Raw genomic sequence first — 21,390 nt, 5'->3', positions numbered from 1 at the left:
AATAAACTGTCTACCAGACAACCTTGTTTTTCAGCTATTCACGCGGCTCGTACCGTCGGACATAAAATCACAAAGCGGTAAACAGACGCAGACTGCCTTGGACGTCTTCTTCTCCATTTCCATGGCCACTATTGATTGTCTCCATCTGAATAGCTAGGTGGAGGCTTTCATGTTATTGCATTTCACTCTTTCAGCCCAGATAAAAGGCCACAACATCTGGTGCTATCAGAAAATTACCTGCTGTATCTTATGCAATGGCATGTGCATTAAAGCTGCATGAAATCTAATAAACCTGCTAATGTGAATTATACCAATGAATCTGCACCAAAGGGAACTATAAGGAGGCCCACAAAGACCATCACAGAACCATTTTTGTTTTTTTCATTAAGCTCAATCATGTCAGTATCACCTTATTATATCCAGTAAGATATAACAATAGAATCCATAAATTCGCATTTGAAGAAGCTATAAGGAATTGATCTAACTGATTTGTCTTGCTCAGCTTCACCAGCTCATCTTACCAACAACATTCCTTCAGTTTGAAGTGTTACGGTGAAGCATTGCAGTTGATATTCAAAGCTGGAACACGCACTTTGGCCTTTAAAAACTTTGTAGTTTCAGGCCCAGCTGAGACATTTCCAGACCTGTGGTTGGAAGGTGTTGCTTTGTCTCAGGGATAGTGTCAGCGATGTCAGCGCTGACCTTTCGGCCTCTCTCATCTGTTAAGAGCTACTAATGCCACCAGGACACCTGTTGTTGTGTTGACCCAAGTCATCTGAGTCTGAAGATCCTGCTCAGCCTGTGTTACTAATTGCTCGTGTCGCCTCACACAGCTTGGCGGCGTACCTCTGTGAGAGACAAGGTGATTATAAACTGGTGTTGTACGGCCATATGCTTAAACAAAGTCCATCAGAGATTAACTGAAGGAACTCAGATGACCCAGATACATTTCACGGGCCTCTTAATTACCAAAGAAAACATACTGATCGACACGGGAGCCGACAGATTAAAAAGTCACACGTACGTTCATGTTGCGCGGGAGACTTTTTTTTAAATTGTTTGTCACATTTTATTATTTATTGGCAAAGCAAATCATTTTCAACACTTAACTGTAGAAAACATTTAATGGCACTTAAACGTTTAAAGAAGGCAACAGGACAAGGTGGACCAGGAACAGAGATCTCTTAAAAAAAAAAGCACAACCACAAAGACACTAAACAATGTAAAACAAATGATTCATGGACAATCAGAATTCATGTCTAAGACGGATCTAAGCAAAGACAATCCACTGCAACCATGTAACAAATCACAAGTACTATGACTATATGTTGATTCACAATTAAAACCTTACGGAAAAGGCCAAGATAAAAGCACTGTGAATAGGCTCACTAGCATGCACAAAGTAACACTTCGCGACAAGGTTTTCACAACGCAACCTGTAAATCTACAGTAGCAGCATTTCTAACAGAGATTCAAACGTATTGCACACACGCTCCATCTGCCAGTCAGAGTCATGTTCCAAACAAACAAAGGTATATTTTCTTGTGTTATGTTCCTGTTAATATGACTTATCATGTCAGGATCAGGGGTTGGCTTGGCGTTGCTCTAAGCCCATTCCCTATTTAAGGAAGAGACATAACATTAGCCAGACCTTTAATCTTTCCTGACTCCCACACAGCACGCAACAGCAACTCACATGGCAACGCCAGAGTCAGTCTAGACCTCGTCGTATTGGTGCGTCTGTGCCGGGCTAGAGTGGATTTTCATTACATCAGGGCTTTTGAGTGGGTAGGGAGGGGTGAGTGGGAGACAGTGGAGAGGCGGGGGGGTCTATGTAATGTTCTTGTACGAATACCTGTAGGGGAAAGTTACCGCGCTTGGTGTACCGGTGGACTTAAGCATCGTGGTACGGACAGAAATGTCAGTAGGTAGTGCTCTGATTGCCACTTGAGACGAAACAGCAACGAGTCAGTGATTGAGCTCAACCTCCGCAGAACAATTTGCACTTTGGTGTGTTCCCACGCTCAATGCTACCCATGTAACCGTCATAATTCAATATTCGCAATATATCTGTGTGCAAAGCAGATAAAACATCTATGAAACAAAATCCATAAACTGCCTAACAAAGAAAGCTTCGAAATGGATTGAAACAGCAGCGGGCATGTTCTAAGCGTTGGGCAGTCGTTCCTGACACATCTCCAGGGGCTGTTTGGAAGCTCCCCTCCCGAAGACTTCAACGTTGCTCGCCAGCCAGGAGATCACATTCCCTGGGATGTAAGAACTGCAGTTGGCCATAGCCTGGATCTCCACTGGCTTCAGAATACGGTCCCAAATGTTCACCTGACTCAGCTCGCCCACGAAAGCCTGGCCGGCATCAAAGCGCCCGCCTACCACGTCCTGTAAGAGCCATAAACAGCAGGATGTAAATTTGCACAGCATCATCAGCAGCATTATTAAAAGTCATTACCCCTCTAATGGGAGATGAGAAAATTGATGGAGTAATTTAAAAAGAAACCGTGTTTAATTCCATTCCAGCATCACTTTTTTCCTGACTGTATCAACTATATAAGGTGTCTTCAACATTTTTCAGACCCCCAAACTGACCCCCTACCTAATATATGTGTTATATATTAAACTCTGCCTAATAATATTTATGAATATGCATTGTTATTATTATTATTATCATTTTGCATTCAATTATAAGTTATTCAAATAATAAACAGGTTCAAATATTATATATTTTTTTAAATTTCAAACATGTGAAACAGTAGGAAAGCCTTCTGCCTCCATTTATCCCTTTACTAAAATATGTTGGATTCATGTTTAAAGAAATTTAAATTTGTGGAGAAAAATTTAAAAAATATGTTAAAAAATGTCTCATCAACCAAAGATTTTGCAACCCCCTCTGCAGTACCTCTGCGGATCCCCTAGGGGTTGCGGACCCCCTGTTGAAGACCTATGAACTATATCAATTACCTGATGTACTCAGAGATAAAAATGATGAAAAGCAGAAATCATTAAACGACTCAATTTTTTTCACAGCTGATCCAAATCCTCTGCTTGAATATAACTGCATGGTCTTCAGAATTACATTAAGAAGACTGAAGGGGCCTCGAGAGATGGTACCACTAAAGTGGTACTCTATATAGTACGTCTTTATGATAGGCCAGGCATTAAACACCCTATTTTAAAGCACACTATCAACACACAGGATGTAGGATGAACTGTGTGTTGTGCACAGCTTGACTTTCCAGTGGAAGTGATCAGCTCACTTCCACTTGGTACAAACAACGTGTCACTGCCAACGACGCTTGGCACAGCGGCGCTTCCGGCTAAATGCTAACGGTCGTCTGCTAACAGGCTTACAAGGACATGCCAAAATGTCCTGTACAAACATGACCGACACCAATGAAGAAGACCTACGTGCTGTATAGATATAAGGGGCCCATTAGTAGTTACAGGTGAATACTTTCTGCTAATTGACTGCCCTAAATCCTCAATAGTGGCTGAGATGTATTAGTCTGTATCAAAGCGGCAGGTCAACATTATCATCAGCAGAGCACATGCACATTTAACACCTAAGTTTGCTGCATGCCATTTTGTGCTTGGTTTCCAATCATTAGATGAGAATATTTCACAGAACACAACAGACTGATACTCCTCAATAGTGACATTCTTAATCATGCCAGTTAGTCCAGAGGGAGACCTCGGCATCTGTGGCCAGTGACAGGTTTACTGTTGTCCCTTTAATTGCTTTGTCAAGATAACCTGACACCATCTCATTTCCGCTGCTTTTGGTATTAGCTGATTTTCGTGTTTCCATCTGCAGTTCGCCTCATAAATAGCTCTTCTTATTAGCGGAACTAGCTACTTGACATTACGCTTTGAAGCATCTGCCTCGAAATAATGTGAACACGTTGCACTCGGAGCTGTGTGCTGACACGCTCATTGACAGGTCCAGGTACAGTGGCTGCCTTCCCTGATCCTGACCGAAGAGACAGAGTAATGGCTTAATCTAAAAATGCCGACATTCGCTGTGCATTCTGTTGAATGTTCTCACCTGCTCCTGCCCCAGGATGATGACCCCTCCGGGTTTGATGGGGTGCCAGGCTGCCAGGTTGTCACCGGTTCCCAGCTTCTCCCCGTCTTGGTAAGCGTCCCACTGGCCGTCCCGCGTGGTCCACGAGATACAGATGTGGTGCCACCGACCGTCGCGTACCTCCAGGGGCAGCTGTGCAACCTAAAGACGAATGAAGAGATGTTGTACTTTTGAAATCCAACATTTTTGGACTTTCATTGTGCTTATTATCATTACGTGAAATGACAGCCCAATAGCTTGCCTTGTCATTTATGAGCAGCTCGATTGGGTTGTTGCCCCATTCAATCAGCACAATCTCATTAGCTTGGCCCGGCACACCGTAAGAGAAAGGCGTCCCTATTCCTGGGCTGGCGTTGGACTTGATCCACATGCAGATCGTAAAGGCGTACATCTCCGGAAGGGTCTTGGTGAAGCGGCCGTACAAGTAGTTGGTCCGCTGGGGTAGGGACAGCTTAAACTGCTCTGGGGACTTGAAATCTCCTCCTCCTGCAATAAGAAAGGCAGAAAAGTGAGAGGAGATAAGAACATGGCAGCGGAGGTGACCCAGGAGGTTATCAAATTTCATAAAGTGGGAAATGTGTGGAAATGATGGAAATGAAACAACACCGTGACCTCCGTTAATGTTCTTTCTATTAAACAAATGGGCATGTTTCTTCGTTTCACCTTCTCTGACTCACTAGAGAATCTTCACGAGTCATGCATTCCTTAGCTTATATCTTTATTATGGCAGGGGCAGCAAGTTTAATAGGAAAGCATGCACTGCTCAAATCCACAGGGAGTTGAACTAGCATTTTACCTTTCTCCAGCTCACTGATCCTCTCCACCAGGGCGTTCAGAGTGCTCTCCGTCTTCAACCTGTAGGCGGCTGTGGCGTTGGACAGCATGCTCTTTTCCTCCTCCAAGTTGCTGACTTTCTTCAGGAGCTGTTTCTCCAGCTCCCCAAGCCTACTCTGCAGCAGGTCCCGGAGCTCACTGGGGAACGAGGCGCCAGATATGTTGGCCCTCATTTGCTGTTGCTAAGGAAGAGGGAATAGGAGATCATGGACAGGAAGCACAGAGAAATAATCAGGGGCACTGAGCCCCTCGAGAGGTGAAGGTGATGCCTTACATTACAGGCATGACTTCTCTGTAAGGGTAATTGACATTTTTATATATATATAAAAAAAAACTGTACATGCCGATTTATTATTTGGGAGTTTTTGTTCCAACAAGATCCACTTGTTATCTGTTTAATAATCATCTTCATTAAACACGAGAGGCACAAATTGGGACTTTAAAATGTACAACTGACACAATAGATGTGCATACTGTGAGGTAGACGCTTTAAGACTGTAGAAGACACAGTCCCTTTAATCTTTTGCGCACAAGTAAACTCGTTAGATAACATGCGTACTGCGTGATAGGTAGCTATATTGGCCAATTAGCCAATTAATCTCTTTGCATTGATACCTCTGATTAAGTCGATAAATTGTCCTAATCCTAGACAAGAGAATAATCAGTACGGAGAATAAAACTACGGTTTTACGCATGGATGAGGCATAGTGGTTCTGCTTTGCGTAACAGGTGGCGCCTTACCTCCAGGTTCTCCAGTCGGTCTTTCAGCCCCTGCATTGTTTTTCCAAGATTGTCGATGGTGTCATTCGGATCTCTGGGAACATCTCCCATCGTATTTTGTTTTTCTTTACCCCAAGAGCCCCCTTTGTCGTACTTTCTGTCGTCGGTGGCTGAGGCGCACAGGGACAGCTTGGTGGTTAACTCGTTGATGGTGCCCACCTGTTTGGAAATCGTTTCTTTCTGCTGCAAAATTGTCTCTCGTAGCTGCATGACGGTGTTCCTGAGCTCCTCTTCCTGGCTGCCGGCGTTCAGCTCGGGTAACAGTGTCACGGGGCAACTGGCATCGCCGCTGAGCGGTACAGCTCGGCAGATGTACCGCTTTCCGTCGTCCACTTGTCCGCCCGTTAGATGCCCACAAATTACAGCACAAAAGCATAACAATCCGTGTAAGAGTGAAAACATACCGGCGGCGTTTATCGCTGAGGAAAGACAAAGGAAAAGCGCAAAGTCTTTACACTTCCCGACGAATTCCACTGTTCAGTGCGTAAAGGGGCGCCAGAAATAGGTCTCCCCCCTCTTAAAACCATCAGATGTAACAATTCATATAAAGTAGTGCCATGATCATTCGGTAAAATAAGAAAAATATATATTCTCAGCAGAAAATCCAATCAGGAGGGAGACGGTCACTGTAAGCCCTGTAACGTGGCCTGTGTTAACAGGACTATTCTTGGCGCAGACAAGAGCGCACGGTGTGGTCTTACAGCTTCTCTTAGGAAAGAGGATTACCCAAAAGGTGTTGGGACGCTCCCGGATGGGTTGTAGTGGGCTGACGTCACCGACCAGCTGGGCGAAATATTTGGTCATTTAATTATATGTCAAACTACCTAAGGAGTGAGGACTTCGGGAAGTTATTATGTCACAACGATCACACCGATAAAGGAGGCTACATGGTGATTGAAAGGCTGATCGGTGCTTGTCGGGGATTATCTCTTGGCTTTAAATTTATAATATCTTTAGATGTTCTTTTCGTGTTCCATATACTGTGTGTACCCTCCTGCATGTGAGAGGCGTGTCCAAGCGCTTAAGTGTATAGGAATTATCCAATAACGTAACAATGACCACGCCACATATTAACTCCATAATTACAATCTCAAAAACCCTGCAAATCCTTCCAAATGCAGGTGAATCTTTTGAAGCAGTCAGTGAAGGAACAGGATGTGGTGGTAAACAATTAGTAACAGTTGCCTGCCTGGCTGTGAAAGGTCAATAAATCCTGGTGTGCAGACTGGAAGGCATGCCACTGTGCTTTGAACATGGCGCCCAACTACGCTCAAAACAGCAAAGTCAATCAGGGATTTTTTTTAATGACACTGAGAGATAAAACAGCAAGGAACCTATTTGAGTTTCAGACCGATTAAAATCAATCCATCCCACCAGCACACTGGTGTCAGTGCTCAGTAAAATATTTTACTAAAGCCATCTGGATACCTTGGAAAGCCTTTAGTTTCTTCTTGTATAAATTAAAAGATCTGTGGTTATAGGTCAAACAGTGACCCACAATGTGACTATTCTGTCTATTTTAACTTCAAGCTCTTTTGTAAATTTGCCATCACAGGAAATGCATTTTACTGTTAGGTTGAGGCGAAACTATTTTTAATATACATGGTCAAATAATACCTCTTGAAGATTTTTTGGACAAATGTTCAAAAGAAAATGCTTCCTTGATGAAACTGCTACATGAAACAAGTCATAAACATTCAAACTAACTAACTAACTAACTAAGTGAAGCCAGGGAAGTGGCTTGAAGTGATCCGAAAGTCGTATGAAGTAAAGCAGCCGGACTTGTAGAAATTTCTTGGGGACATATCGCCACTGATCCAAGTAGCTTCTTCAGTTCAGAGAGAGATTGGTGGGAAGTTCAGGTTCAAACAGGAAAACTCTGTGGGTAAAGCCCATCAGAAACTTGCTTGACTTGTTTCTGTAATAACCAGAAACTAGGCACCAGTTCCTCTGATTAGAGGGTGGTGGGCAGTGACAGATGATGACAGACAGACTGTTCATCCAATCACCTGCAAGAATATTTGAACTCCTCTCCAGTAATTTCCAAGAAATACTTTAAAGATGGTTCCACATAACAAACCACCTGGTGTGTCAGGTTAGGGATAATTAAAATCTCAGTTAATAGTTGGGTGAATTATGGGTGTAGCTTACTCGCAAAGCTAGCTAGCAAGCGCTACTATCAGCTGATGACGTCCTGACTGTATATAAAAGTCTATGGCTCATTATCTCCCCAGCTCCTCCCATGTCTCTAAATATGTCAGCTTCTGGTGCCATTGGACCATATATGAAGACAGACACCACCCACGGGATTCCTAAAGAGAGGTTCTGAAGGTCAATGTGATGGATCTGACAGTCGCTATCTTGGCAGTTCTCTACTCATAATGCATAGCTAATTCAAAAAATGTCAAAGAGGTGGAGCTGAGGTGGGCAGGTGACGCTGAGGCAAACAGCTAGCGACCTGTGGAGCCACATGTAACTCAAAGTGGCTAACAGTTTTTTATACAAAGCATTAGACATGTGTACACATCTTAAGTTTGGCGTTTTAACATGGACTTAAAGAAGGATGACTCTCTTTTGGACTCTGCGTCAGCTGGCCATTTGAGGAACTGCAGCTTTTGGCTCTGAATTTGGAAGGCTAAGGCTAGGGGGTAGTAGTAGCACCCAAGGCAGGGACCCCCCAAACTGGGAGAGTGACTCCAACAGATCCCAGGAACAACACCTGAAGCCTCAGTCCAGAGGAGCGCAGTCCTAACACTAGGAATACAAAGCTCAAAAGAACAGTAGCCAGAGACTCTGAAAGCATTGTAGCATCTGCCATCAACACCTTCAGGGTGGGACAGTCTCTGCTTTACCTTAACGCAGAACATTTCTTATGATGATATCACACCTGTATTCTGGACAGTGGCAACCTGCTACCTTCAGAAAGGGGACTGAACAATGAATGGGCAACACTGCCATTGTAAAATTAATATTTTCAGTAACAACCCATTTCATAAAAAAATGGAGGAGTATCTGGCCTGAGTATCTGGTTGGAGTATCCGAGTCTTTTACTTGGTCACAGAGAACATGTCCTCCTGTTTTGCAGTCGCGCATACAAGTAAAACGAGTGAATGTGCACCAGAGCTTCGGATTCATTAATAGATTTGCTGGGTATTTGCTGAATAGATTTCACGGTAATGTTGATGATTCAGACTCAGTCTCAAGGAAAGAGCACTTCTTTCTATGGAGGAAATAATGCAGGGGGTGATCGGGCTTCATTATAAGGGCAACAACAGCTGCAGCAGTACACCGAGGAAACACAAATCTAATGGACAGATGAGTGGTTTTTGGAAAGCTGCACAACCAGTGTGTCATCCACTCCCTCCTCTCAGAATAAAGCCCCCATCAGTAAAAAAAAAAAAAAAAAAAAAAAAAAAAAAGGGAAACACACTAATGAAACAAACAGGATAGCGCAATAAGCCTGAGACAAACATCTTTTAGCAGATCATTATTGCTTAGGGAACAGCGAGTGCAGAAGAGAATGAGAAAGTCACATTACATGTCAAATTATGTCTTACATCATATGTGACATTCATTGAAAGGGATATCTCATTTTACAGTCTTTCTGCCAGTGTGTGAGTCTATGGACGGAGGAGGAGGAGGCTGTGAAGGAGAGGATTATGAATTGAAACCCCATTAGCAAAGCTTGTGTGTTGGATATGGGTGTGATAGATTAGGCAAGATAAATAATGTCCATCTTTCAGCCAGACTTCATTATTTCCAAAGCCATTAAGAAAGGCATTATGAAAAAAAATATTAATCTAAAGCCACACACACATATATATATATATAAAAACTTTCATTTGTGAACCGTAGAAGTGTGCATGATAGCAACTTAATATTACCAAAAAGAAACATAGGAGCAATTTTTAAAATGATGATGAAAAGCAATATATTCTGATCTCAGATGTGTAAGTTTAACATGAAATAAAAATACCATAAAACAAAACCTTGTGTAACTCATTAGTTCATTCTAACATTTATGCAATTTTCAAAAAGATCCCTAATCTGGATTCCTTATATTATATAACTGTATCTTTATTTATATCTTAATAATATACAGTATATCAAGCACAAACACGCACACACACACAAACACATACTACTAAAAAAAATGCTGTGTCGATCATTGTCTCTTAAGATTCATTGTTTGAAAACATAAAGATTTATACCAGTAATCCAATAATTTATATATTAATATAAATGTACTTTATCCTCCAAAGAAAGGTGTCACATGACCCAAACTGACCAGTTCAAGAAAGAAATTTACTTAATGTTTTGTAAAAATTATTTGTTATGGTTATTTTGTAAAAATGGAACATTACATTTATTTTACCTTGGTCACTGATCATCTCAGAAATTAGTCTTTGCACACTCACAGTCACTTTCAGTGGGCTGCCATCTTGTGGTTAAAACAACCCCGCACTTCCCAGTGCAACAGTATGAAGACGTCATGAATTAATATAAGTCTGTGTATATCTTTTCAACATCATCATCAGCAGTGTAATTGCTCATGCGCCACTAATAAGCTATTTATATCAATCTTTTTTAATTTTCATGTTATAAAATACCCCTCTGGTGTCATGTTAAGAGGATATATTCTGCAGTTCCGCTGCTGGAGGAGAATAAATGCACTTGCAGTAATTGTAAACACATATAGTTACATCAGATGGACTGTTTTTGGTATAAACATTATGTATCTGGGATAAAATACAACTGGAACTACAATTCGTTTTTTTTTTTTTTTTTTTTACAGAAAACAGTATTTATTAGGTGTATCTATATTGTTCTAATAAAACCATTTGCTAGAACTTCTACCTGCATACCATTTACACAGTATGATTTATTAAAGAGATAATACAAAGTACAAACTTATAACCTATAAATAAAAAAGGTTGGCAAATCAAATTCTACTGTTTGTGTATACATTTCTTTCTCTAGACTGCTGGTAATCTTAGCAAATGTACTTCTCTAATATGTAAATGATATACTGCACATACTATATGTGCAAATTGTAATCTTTACAATTAAGATACCATTATTAAACGTGCACTTCTCCAAATGATCTCCAACTTATTTCCTCCGCTGCAGCGCGAGATCAGAAGACCATCGAAAATGATGGTCTTATAGCCATCGTATGTGCTGTGTATCCTTCCGCCGGTACTAGAAGACCGATTTGCAGCCAGTAAAATCTACTTTTACGTGGCCAAACACTGACTGCGTTTCTTTTAACATTTACTCGTTATCAACGAAACTTTGTTACGTTGCATTTGGGCTTTCAGGTGAACGATATGATCCACAGCACGCGGAGGAATATCACACATTTCGGCTTGGGCACAAACGGCAGCGCGAGCGCGGCGGATAGAGGAGACCGACAGTTTCCTGTCTGTGGCGCTGGGTAAGTGTAAACGGTCGGCTTTGTCTTATTAACTTTTTGTAAATATTAGGTGTTTTCCAGAGCTTATTGTATATGAATGGCATTTAAATCGAATTTTGTAAGAACCAATATGGTTTCCCTCTTTGCTCCGTGTTTAGTTTGTGTTAAATAAGTTAGAGTTTCATTTTAAGGGATACACGAGCGCTTTCTTTCTTTGGGAAAGCTAGCTTATTAGCTAATGGTTGCCAATGTGTTCTGCAAAATATTATTATATGTAACCCGCTTCTCTTTGTTGAGCGGATTCGTAAGCGTGTACGGCATTTTAAAAACAGAGTGGTTTCTATTTAAGACCAATCCTCGCTTTTAACTTTTAAATACCGCTTGCCTGCACAAAAATCGTGCTAGCCGACGCGTTTTATGATGTCATCATTGTGCGCCCATAGCGGCATGTTGTTTGTGGGTCTGTTACTACTGTCACTGGTCTGTTACCGGCGCTTCTTTGTGAAACCCTGCACATTTTCCGAAACAACTATGAGTTTTCAGCACATATGCATTTATGTATTTATTTGTTCTTTGAGATTAACGGCCACGCATCGCTTTGTTGACCAGTATTTTAAGTGTCTTGTCTCTTGTCATTTACACAGTGTACATGAGATCACAGTGATCACACAGGTCTGTGCAGGCTGTATCCCAGTCTGTCCCTGTTGCCATCATGGCTTTTGTACCCGCGCCCAGCCCCACTGTGGTCGACCAGACCACACTAATGAAGAAGTACCTGCAGTTTGTGGCAGCACTCACAGATACTAACACGCGTAAGTTAATAGACCTCCATATGTCTTGATGTCCTAAACTATGCTGTTTCAGAAAACATGTATTCAGTCAAAGTTATGCACCTCAATTATTTGTAGATACACTTTTTATAGTCTTGATGTTATTTTATCCAATTTTATCCACTAGCAGTCATAGATGAGCTTCCTTACTTGCAGTGATTTATGACGGTTGCCCATTTCACCGCAATACTTTTTATTATTTATACTTTTTATGGTTTTCTTTAAGGTTTTCTTCTAAACGCAATTCATCAATTACTGCAAGCCTTTAAATACATTGGTCTTGTGTTCAGTGACAGTTAATGTAAATATGAATGAATTGATTCATATAAAATTAATAGAACTAGTTGCAATATTGCCTGATTAAATTTATATCTTTAAATTAGTCATGCACGTTTGTTATTGGGCACACCCAGTTATCGCATTGAATGTCCTCCTACTTAGATTCAGTTTACTGAATGGTGCTCAGCAGGGGCTATGTGATGAGAGCGATATGCTTTAGTCCAGCCAAAGGTACGAGTGTGTGGGAGAGTGCTGTGTTTGTGTGTGTGCGTGCGTGTGTTTGTTTCTTCATGTACCTTTTGATCAGTCTGGACGCTGAAAGTAAAACTGATAAGATCTGAGAGCCCCCGCTGAGCGCGTTATGACGGCCTCGAAACACGGAGCTGTATCATTAGCATGTGTGATTAATGGCGACACTCTGTCCTTCAACTTCCAGCTGATGAAACTAAGCTGAAGATGATGCAGGAGGTCAGCGAGAACTTTGAGGTGAAGTTTATTAATGTTTTCGGTGTGTGATGGAGTGGATTCATTTACTTTGTCCCTGCTGATGGATTATGATGGATTCTTAGAAAGTTTTATGGAGCCACTTAAGATTTCTCCTGGAGGCAAAAAATGTTTAACTATTCATACTTCTGAAAAATGTGAGACATTTCTAGTCCAATGGCGCAATTTAGCATGCAGAAACAAATAAACAAAATCAATAAAACACTGCACAACGCTGAAACATTTCTGTTTGAATTAATGTGGGACTTGTCCATTTCAGAATGTGACATCTTCACCTCAGTACTCCACCTTCCTGGAACACATCATTCCTCGCTTCCTCACATTTCTGCAGGATGGAGAGGTTCAATTTCTTCAAGAAAAACCGACACAGGTATGTGGCAGCAGACGAGTGCACTCACCGGTTTTTATCTATTCATCAATGCTCACCAACTGTCTGGAGAATATAGACCATCACACCCATATGTCATTCACAACCTATCTTGTTATATTATTACATGTGACTGAAATTCATCACAGCACATCCTTGGAAATGAATGACTGTGACTGGAGTGTATTAAATCATATGAGCGAGTACAGCGCCGGTTTATTCACTTAAAGTATCCTCTGTTCCTTCAGCAATTGAGGAAGTTAGTCTTGGAAATCATCCACCGCATTCCAACAAATGAACATCTTCGCGCACACACCAAGAACATCCTGTCTGTGATGTTCCGCTTCTTGGAGGTATGAGTACAACATTTTAAATTTTATGGTTTTGTATCATTCATAAACTTAACGCATGGGAGCATTTTTTAGTTGACTCTGCGTTATTACCTGATAACTAACGAGTAATTATTGAAAGTGTGTTATTTAATATTAAGCACCTCTGAGTTTATAAAATAACTGGGGTTCACAACTGTGGCACAAATATATTGGTTGTCGATATTTGGTATCTACAATTCAATATGGTGTCTAGACGGGAGTTATTTCACATTTGTCTTCTTCTCTCATTTATTTTTCTAGATTGAAAGTGAGGAAAATGTGCTGATATGTCTGCGAATCATTATCGAGCTGCACAAACAGTTCCGACCTCCAATCTCTCAGGAGGTGAGTCTCTCGGCCTTCTTATTAAAAAAAAAAAAAACTTTCTATTAAAAATGTTGTGAAAGTGATATTGATAAAGGCTGTCCATAACTAAAATGCCACAGAGGCAAGTCTTCAGTTTTAGAAAATTTGTAAAAATGTGTAGTCGGTGTATTTCGATCTAAATATTTTAAGTGATGTCCATTACACAATCGTAACTCATGATAAATACCTCCTCCCCAGAAGTGTACAGTTACTAGTAAATTAAATATTTAATAAGTTTTAGGTGGGCAAAAAAATGGCAGCAATAAGTTTGTAATTCCATCCATGTGCGTTCTCTTCACAGATTCACCACTTTCTGGACTTTGTGAAGCAGATTTACAAAGACCTTCCTAAAGTTGTTGTAAGTTCAACTTCCACAGCTTTTTTCACAGCGAATTGTCAAAGTTTTCTCTGGAATGAATCCATCCTGATTGTCTCTCCCCTCACTGCCTTTCCTCGTTCATTTTTCTAGGCCAGGTACTTTGAGAACCCACAGGTCATCGCGGAGAACACCGTTCCTTCGCCAGAGATGGTGGGGATGATCACGTCGGTGTTGGTCAAGACTGCACCTGAGAGGGAAGACAGTGAAACGCGAACAGTGAGCAAACCCAACAGTTTATATCTCCACCGTGTTGTTGACCCTGTGCAGTACTGTGTGGAACCAGAGGGTGGCAGTAGTGTACTGCTGTGACGCTATTACAGGAGAGATGAAGAGCTACACTTAGATACAAGATGCATTAAAAACACATTGTGCTCGGTTACCGTAGTGGCCTGATTCATATTTGTATGCACTCAATCATTCAGCCAACTGTATGTATTATGATAATAACAACAAGAAATAACCTTCAGCTCTGGGCAACGTAAACATTAATAAACCATGTAAATTCCATGCTAAATGATACATGACGCTGTAATTTCATGTCAAGATTCTTTGGCTAAAATTGATATTTGCTTTGGGTTTTTGTCCGGTTTTGTGTTCAGTAGTTCCACTACTCAGTCTGCATTACTAATCTGTCTCTCCCTCCCTTTCTGCTTCCAGCACACCATCATCCCACGGGGGTCGTTGTCTCTCAAGGTGCTGGCGGAGCTTCCCATCATAGTGGTGCTGATGTATCAGGTGAGTTAAATACTCCCGGGCTTGTCTGTAAATACTCATCCGTCCACATAGGAACATTTGGTAACAGTTCAGTGAGAAGCTAAAAAAGTATATTAAATTATGGTGTGTGTTTTAACTGATACAGAGATTATCACCAATCTGAGACATCATACTGATGGGTGACTGCTTCACTGTTACTCTCAATTTGGTTGGATTAGTAGGTATAATCATCCCAACAGAGTGACCCTATAGAAAAGTCTTTTGGTATGAATCCTTTTGGCTGTAATAATGTGTGATTTTTTTTTTTTTTTAATTAACAGAAGTCGTGTGTTTGTTTTTGTCCCCTCAGCTATACAAGCTAAACATTCACAATGTGGTGTCAGAGTTCGTCCCACTCATCATGAACACCATCATGCTCCAGGTGTCTCCACAGGCCAGGTAAAATACATCCACGCAGAGTTACGAGAGCGTGAGTTTGAATGTAACGCGTGCTCTCTGGGATGGGTTTGGCCACATTGAAGAGAATTGATTTTTTTTTTTCTCTCTCTCTCCTTCTTCGTCTCTTTGCGCTAAGTTGATGGTGATGCCGCCCGGCACTTTCCCTGCCAAAGCCAGAGTTAAAACCCATTTGGGAAGTTAAAATTGGCTTAGCAGGAGGTGAAACCTCTTAGGGTGGGAAGCGGGGTTTGTGTTAAGCATTCAAAACGGGAAAGGAAATGGAGCAGAGTTAAATTAGAAAAAAAAAAAAAACCTCCGCAGTGTCTGGCAGGTATAACGAGAGTGTTTTCGACATTCGGTAACGGCTGTGACGCAAACAAACAAGTCACCCATGTAGAATTGAATTCCACATGTGCATCAACGATTTCAACCGGTGTAATTGCCACTACTGCGGGTACGCAGCGTCATTACTGCCTTTCATGGGACTAAATTGTGTTTGTATGTTAATTGTTTCCTTTGTAGACAACATAAGCTTTACAACAAGGAGCTTTACGCAGACTTCATCGCAGCCCAGATCAAGACTCTGTCATTTCTGGCCTACATCATCCGGATCTACCAGGTACACCAGAAGAATTTTTAAATGCTGATTTAATTTTAAATTCCAGCGTCCTGTCGAATTCACCTCAAGTTTGATTGCCAGCTCAAAATCCTCTGACCGTGTAGTGTAGTAGATCTATTTGAGAGGAGTTTTTTTTTTTTTTAAAGAATTTTCCATATATCACTGCTGCTTGTGGGTGTCAGGTGATTGGCAGGAGACAGTGTAAAATAATTTACTCACTAGCAGGAAGAATTGCTGGGAAGAACAGAGATAAAATTAGACTTTGAAAATTAAATTAAGACTTCATATTTACTGTTCTGGGTTTTACACTGAACAAGAATTAGTGGCACACAAAGCTCGCTGTGATGCTGCCTCCAGCCTTAATAACAGTGTGTATATTAATAAGAAACAGTGTGAAAGACAATAAAAACCAATGCAGTAGCAGCAGACATCAAAAAAACTCTGATAATACCTTTAAAAAAAAAAAAAGAAAAACGCCCAGAAAAATTCCATTAGTACGACATTCGTTTCTATGCTCTTACAGACTTTATGAAATATGTGGCATATGGCTTGTTTTTGTTACTGACCTTTGTGCGAGAGCCATTTTGGAGGTGCACAACTGGCCCCGGAATACAGTAATTTCCGAAACCCCAATCATTAATCATTGTGTGTTTCTCCTCCCTGTCAGGACCTGGTAGGAAAGTACTCTCAGCAGATGGTGAAGGGCATGCTACAGCTGCTGTCCAACTGTCCCTCCGAGACCGCTCACCTCCGCAAGGAACTGCTCATCGCAGCCAAGCACATCCTCACAACTGACCTCCGCAGCCGTATGTACACACACGCACACACACACACAAAAATGCACATAGGCTAGTACGACACAGGATAATGAGAAGATGGGATGAAACATTTTTTCCCCTCCTCGGTGAAGGCTCATTATAGTTCGTTTAGTCTGCAGTAGGCTCTTGCAATGTCACACTACAGAAACAACATTTTTAGCAGCTGTCAAACCACGACTCCGGAACCTCGTTTTGATTTGGTGACCGAGAGGTGAAACGTGAGAATGAACGGAATGAAAGCTCAACCACCCATCACTGAATTATTGAGACAATGACACACGTTTTGGGTGATTTTCTGCGTTACTTCTGAGTCAGCGGCTCGAACAGTCTGCAGGAGATTTGACACTCGGGAGTCTCAGAGAGCTGAAGGAACACAATAACTGTGGGTGTCTGGATGTTAGTTATTCTATTGCTGCCAAAGCAGAGAAAGGTGCGTGGCTATATTTAAAATATGCAATAAACCAAAACCCTGCGTTCAGGTCATGGACAGGTCGTATTGAGGTGGTAGCTGTTGTTGCTAATAACATCTCAAATTGTGGACTGTAACGACACACACTCTCAAATCTACCTTTTCAGCTTTTCCACAATTTCCTCCATCTTCACACTTGTCTCAGAAGCTCATTGAACCATTTGAAATCATTGTAATGTGCTTTTTTTTTTTTGTTGCGTTTCAGAGTTCATCCCCTGCATGGACAAACTTTTCGACGAGTCCATCCTGATCGGTTCTGGCTACACTGCTCGGGAGACTCTCAGGTAAGTCCTCTGTATGTGTGGTCACGACCATTAGAATTCCTCGGCGTCAGTCGTCTCTTTCTCCCCCTCTCTCTTATCGATGATTTCTCAGCCAGGTGCATGTCAAGTGTTCCCGCATATTAATCAGGCAGCTCTCGCCGCCGCGCAAATTCTCAGGGAAGCTGAGAACAACGCCGCAGCACAGATCGCCCTGTCAAGTTGTCATGTACTCTCCACTCTCTAGAGGGCAGGCTGCACGCGCATCCTCTCTTAGTGCTGCTTCAGAGTCTCCTTGACCATCCTCGGTTGCCAAACTATCTCGCCCCATCAACAAAATAGCTGCCATTATACATTAGTACTTCATTGGACAACAAGGAATTTGGATGGGATCTGGCAGCGCTATCAGTGTCACTCATTAGCTCACCTTTTCTCTTTCTCCCTCGTCCCAAAGCTGCTTTCTATATCTGTGAAGTTTTTCCATTCCGCTGGCAGCCTTTTTTCAGTTTTCACCACAGTTCAGCAGTGAAATGGGATTATTAAAAGTTACACGTATGTGTTTCTTCCCAGACCCTTGGCCTACAGCACACTAGCCGACCTGGTCCACCATGTTCGACAGAACTTGCCGCTGACAGATTTGTCCCTAGCCGTGCAGCTCTTCGCCAAGAACATCGACGACGAGTCACTTCCCAGCAACATCCAGACCATGTCCTGCAAGCTGCTCCTCAACCTGGTGGACTGCATCCGCTCAAAGTCAGAGCAGGAAAATGGCAATGGACGGGACATCCTGATGAGGATGCTGGAGGTGGGAACCCGGGTTCGGAAGAAAAGCGGTTGTCGTGTGTTCACCCGGATATTAATGGTGTATTTTCCTATTAATCAGGTGTTCGTGTTGAAGTTTCACACCATCGCACGCTACCAGCTTGTCTCCATCTTCAAGAAATGCAAACCTCAGTCAGAAATGGGTGTGGTTGACCCAGGGGCGTTGCCTGCGGTGCCGGCCACGCCCACTCCATCCACCACCCCGGCCATCCCGCCACCTGCTCCTCCGACGCCGGTCGCCGCTGCGCCTCCGACGGCGACGACGCCCTTCGACCGACCTGGCGAGAAGGAGGACAAGCAGACGTTTCAAGTGTCAGACTGCCGCAGCTTGGTCAAGACCTTGGTGTGCGGAGTGAAGACAATTACTTGGGGCATCACGTCTTGCAAGGCGCCTGGAGGTAACGGGGGTTTTTAAGCCATAATTTAGGTTCACAAGTTACTTATTGGATTTGATCTGTATAACTTTGCTGTAGTATTCTGCACTTAAGACAGATATGAATACTTGCCAGATTGTTGCTAAGGAAATTGAATTGAGCATTATTGCATTGTCTCAGTCTTCTCTGCATGCACTGATGCTTTGTCTTCCCACTTTCAGAGGCTCAATTCATTCCTAACAAACAGCTGCAGCCAAAGGAGACTCAGATCTACATTAAGCTGGTCAAATATGCCATGCAGGCCTTGGACATCTACCAGGTACAATTAAAGCACAGACTAACTGCACTGCTAGGAATTTTACAGTTGTTTGTCTAAAAGAATTTATTGGTAATTGGGTAGGCTCAACGTTAAAACTCGTATAAGTTCATAAAAAAAAAATGTGTCAACAGCCTAGTGTTATAGGTGTCATGTCTCTTCTGACCAGGTCCAGGTTGCCAACAACCAGCAGACGTACATCAGGGTAGCCAACTGCCAGACGGTACGCATGAAGGAGGAGAAAGAAGTCCTGGAGCACTTTGCCGGGGTCTTCACCATGATGAACCCCCTCACATTCAAGGAGATCTTTCAGACTACTGTGCCATACATGGTGGAGAGAATCTCCAAGAACTACGCGCTGCAGGTATATTATTTACTCATTTTAAAAGTCAATACATTAATATGTTCTGAGCATGAGATCCTTGGACTCAATTATTTTTTTTCCCCCTCTTGATGTTTTCCAGATTGTGGCAAATTCCTTCCTGGCCAACCTGTCAACATCTGCTCTATTTGCCACCATCCTAGTAGAGTATCTTCTCGAAAGACTGCCAGAGATGGGCTCCAACGTGGAGCTCTCAAACCTCTACCTCAAGCTCTTCAAACTTGTCTTTGGTTCAGTGTCACTATTTGCTGCTGAGAATGAGCAGATGCTCAAGGTAATTGGTGTTTTTTTTTGTTACATTACACAGATTTATACTGCCTTTGCAACTTTACACTAATATAATTGCCCCTCCTTTCATAGCCCCACCTCCATAAGATAGTGAACAGCTCCATGGAACTGGCTCAGTCAGCGAAGGAACCCTACAACTACTTCCTGCTTCTCCGGGCTCTCTTCCGTTCTATTGGTGGAGGAAGCCATGACCTTCTCTACCAGGAGTTCCTACCCCTCCTACCCAACCTGCTGCAAGGTAAACACACACACACACACACACACACACACACACAAGAGCATATTTGACTGTTAAAACATGTGGCAAGTGTCCAATCCCCTTCCTCTTTCTCTCAGGTCTAAACATGCTGCAGAGTGGTCTCCACAAGCAGCACATGAAAGACCTGTTCGTGGAGTTGTGTCTGACGGTGCCAGTGCGTCTGAGTTCTTTGCTCCCCTACTTGCCCATGCTGATGGATCCACTGGTGTCTGCGCTCAACGGCTCTCAGACTCTAGTCAGCCAGGGCCTCCGCACCTTGGAGCTGTGCGTGGACAACCTGCAGCCTGACTTCCTCTACGACCACATCCAGCCTGTCAGGGCTGAGCTCATGCAGGTCAGGACCTGTTTCATGTTATAGTGATCAATTAATAGGCAGTTTTTATTGTACTCACAAAAATGAAAAAAAAAATGCATTGTTATCAGAGAATGTGTTTGGATGTAACAGATCCAAAAATGTTATCATTTACTCTGAATCCTGTGGCTTCTTGTGGTGAAACATCTATAGATGACTGTTTAGGGCCGTTCATACCCGAAAGAGGTTTATAACTTCATTCCATAAATGTTTAAACATACTGATAGTGATTTTACTAGTGATTTTCTCACAGTTTTGCTGATATCCGTCTTGTAATCACTTCAGTGATCGGTCTTCAAAGTGTTTTATGTGGATTTTAAACTAATCAGTCTCATGCTGTTATTCCCCTTTCAACGCCCAAACTGATATTTTATCTGCTTCCTGCACTGTGCTCCAGGCTTTATGGCGCACGCTGCGTAATCCAGCCGAAAGCATCTCCCATGTAGCCTACCGGGTGCTGGGGAAGTTCGGTGGCAGCAACAGGAAGATGCTGAAGGAGTCTCAGAGGCTGCATTACGTGGTGACTGAGGTCCAGGGGCCCAGCATCAAGGCCGAATTCACTGACTGCAAAGCCTCCATACAGCTACCCATGGAGAAGGTAAGATACGACGCCGTCCCGTAATTTATTTGGCCAGACGTTATTTAAAGTCTGAGGATGGAGTGACTTCGCAACATTGTCCAAAATGAGATTGAAGACCCCTTTTTCTTTTTGTATTTTTGAGAAAGAAATAATTAAACATGAAAGAGCTTGATATTCCTCATTATTGTTCTCCACCGAGAGCAATACATCTTTGTCACGGGGTTGTTTGTGTGAGACAGAAAGTGAGTGAGGAGATGTGTGTGTCCTCCAGGTAATTAAATTCATCTCTTGTTTCTCCTCCTCATCCCCAGTCAGTAATCATCAATCTAGTCTGGGCCACCATGACGGCATTATTTACTCTCACTAATGGCTGCTCCCTCTTCTTGGCTATCAGTCTGTGTGTTTGCCGTAGACGCGCAGACAACACACTCGCAGACCCACACACACGCTGTCACATGCTGCACACCCACATGC

The 21,390-nt window shown here is 42.4% G+C and overlaps 2 protein-coding genes across 5 annotated transcripts in view; one reads left to right on the top strand and one right to left on the bottom strand.

Moving 5' to 3' along the window:
* Window positions 1-1,031: 1,031 nt before the first annotated feature.
* nptx2b (neuronal pentraxin IIb) lies at window positions 1,032-6,430 on the bottom strand. Its single transcript, XM_047609224.1, has 5 exons — window positions 5,675-6,430; window positions 4,896-5,115; window positions 4,341-4,585; window positions 4,061-4,240; window positions 1,032-2,397 (listed from the first exon to the last, which is right to left on the bottom strand). Exons 1-5 carry the CDS (start codon window positions 6,113-6,115, stop codon window positions 2,167-2,169), a joined length of 1,317 nt encoding a protein of 438 aa, XP_047465180.1. The 5' UTR covers window positions 6,116-6,430; the 3' UTR covers window positions 1,032-2,166.
* Window positions 6,431-11,086: 4,656 nt separating this feature from the next.
* Window positions 11,087-21,390, top strand: part of LOC125022217 (transformation/transcription domain-associated protein) — an 83,958-nt gene continuing 73,654 nt past the window's right edge. For all 4 annotated transcript variants that reach the window (XM_047608666.1, XM_047608664.1, XM_047608665.1 and 1 more), the window contains exons 1-21: window positions 11,087-11,150; window positions 11,774-11,941; window positions 12,675-12,724; window positions 13,002-13,112; window positions 13,358-13,462; window positions 13,742-13,825; window positions 14,148-14,204; window positions 14,316-14,441; window positions 14,883-14,960; window positions 15,289-15,377; window positions 15,900-15,996; window positions 16,664-16,802; window positions 17,489-17,567; window positions 18,114-18,348; window positions 18,427-18,763; window positions 18,961-19,058; window positions 19,225-19,419; window positions 19,520-19,711; window positions 19,798-19,963; window positions 20,062-20,318; window positions 20,734-20,934. In XM_047608666.1, the coding sequence (XP_047464622.1) occupies window positions 11,842-11,941; window positions 12,675-12,724; window positions 13,002-13,112; window positions 13,358-13,462; window positions 13,742-13,825; window positions 14,148-14,204; window positions 14,316-14,441; window positions 14,883-14,960; window positions 15,289-15,377; window positions 15,900-15,996; window positions 16,664-16,802; window positions 17,489-17,567; window positions 18,114-18,348; window positions 18,427-18,763; window positions 18,961-19,058; window positions 19,225-19,419; window positions 19,520-19,711; window positions 19,798-19,963; window positions 20,062-20,318; window positions 20,734-20,934 (2,796 nt within the window). In that variant the 5' untranslated portion in view covers window positions 11,087-11,150; window positions 11,774-11,841. The remainder of the gene's footprint in view (window positions 11,151-11,773; window positions 11,942-12,674; window positions 12,725-13,001; window positions 13,113-13,357; window positions 13,463-13,741; window positions 13,826-14,147; window positions 14,205-14,315; window positions 14,442-14,882; window positions 14,961-15,288; window positions 15,378-15,899; window positions 15,997-16,663; window positions 16,803-17,488; window positions 17,568-18,113; window positions 18,349-18,426; window positions 18,764-18,960; window positions 19,059-19,224; window positions 19,420-19,519; window positions 19,712-19,797; window positions 19,964-20,061; window positions 20,319-20,733; window positions 20,935-21,390) is intronic.

Source organism: Mugil cephalus, chromosome 16, assembly GCF_022458985.1.
Source record: "Mugil cephalus isolate CIBA_MC_2020 chromosome 16, CIBA_Mcephalus_1.1, whole genome shotgun sequence".
Classification (NCBI taxonomy): domain Eukaryota; kingdom Metazoa; phylum Chordata; class Actinopteri; order Mugiliformes; family Mugilidae; genus Mugil; species Mugil cephalus.
The sequence above is the reverse complement of the archived record's forward strand: the minus strand, read 5'-3'. Positions and strand labels throughout refer to the sequence as shown.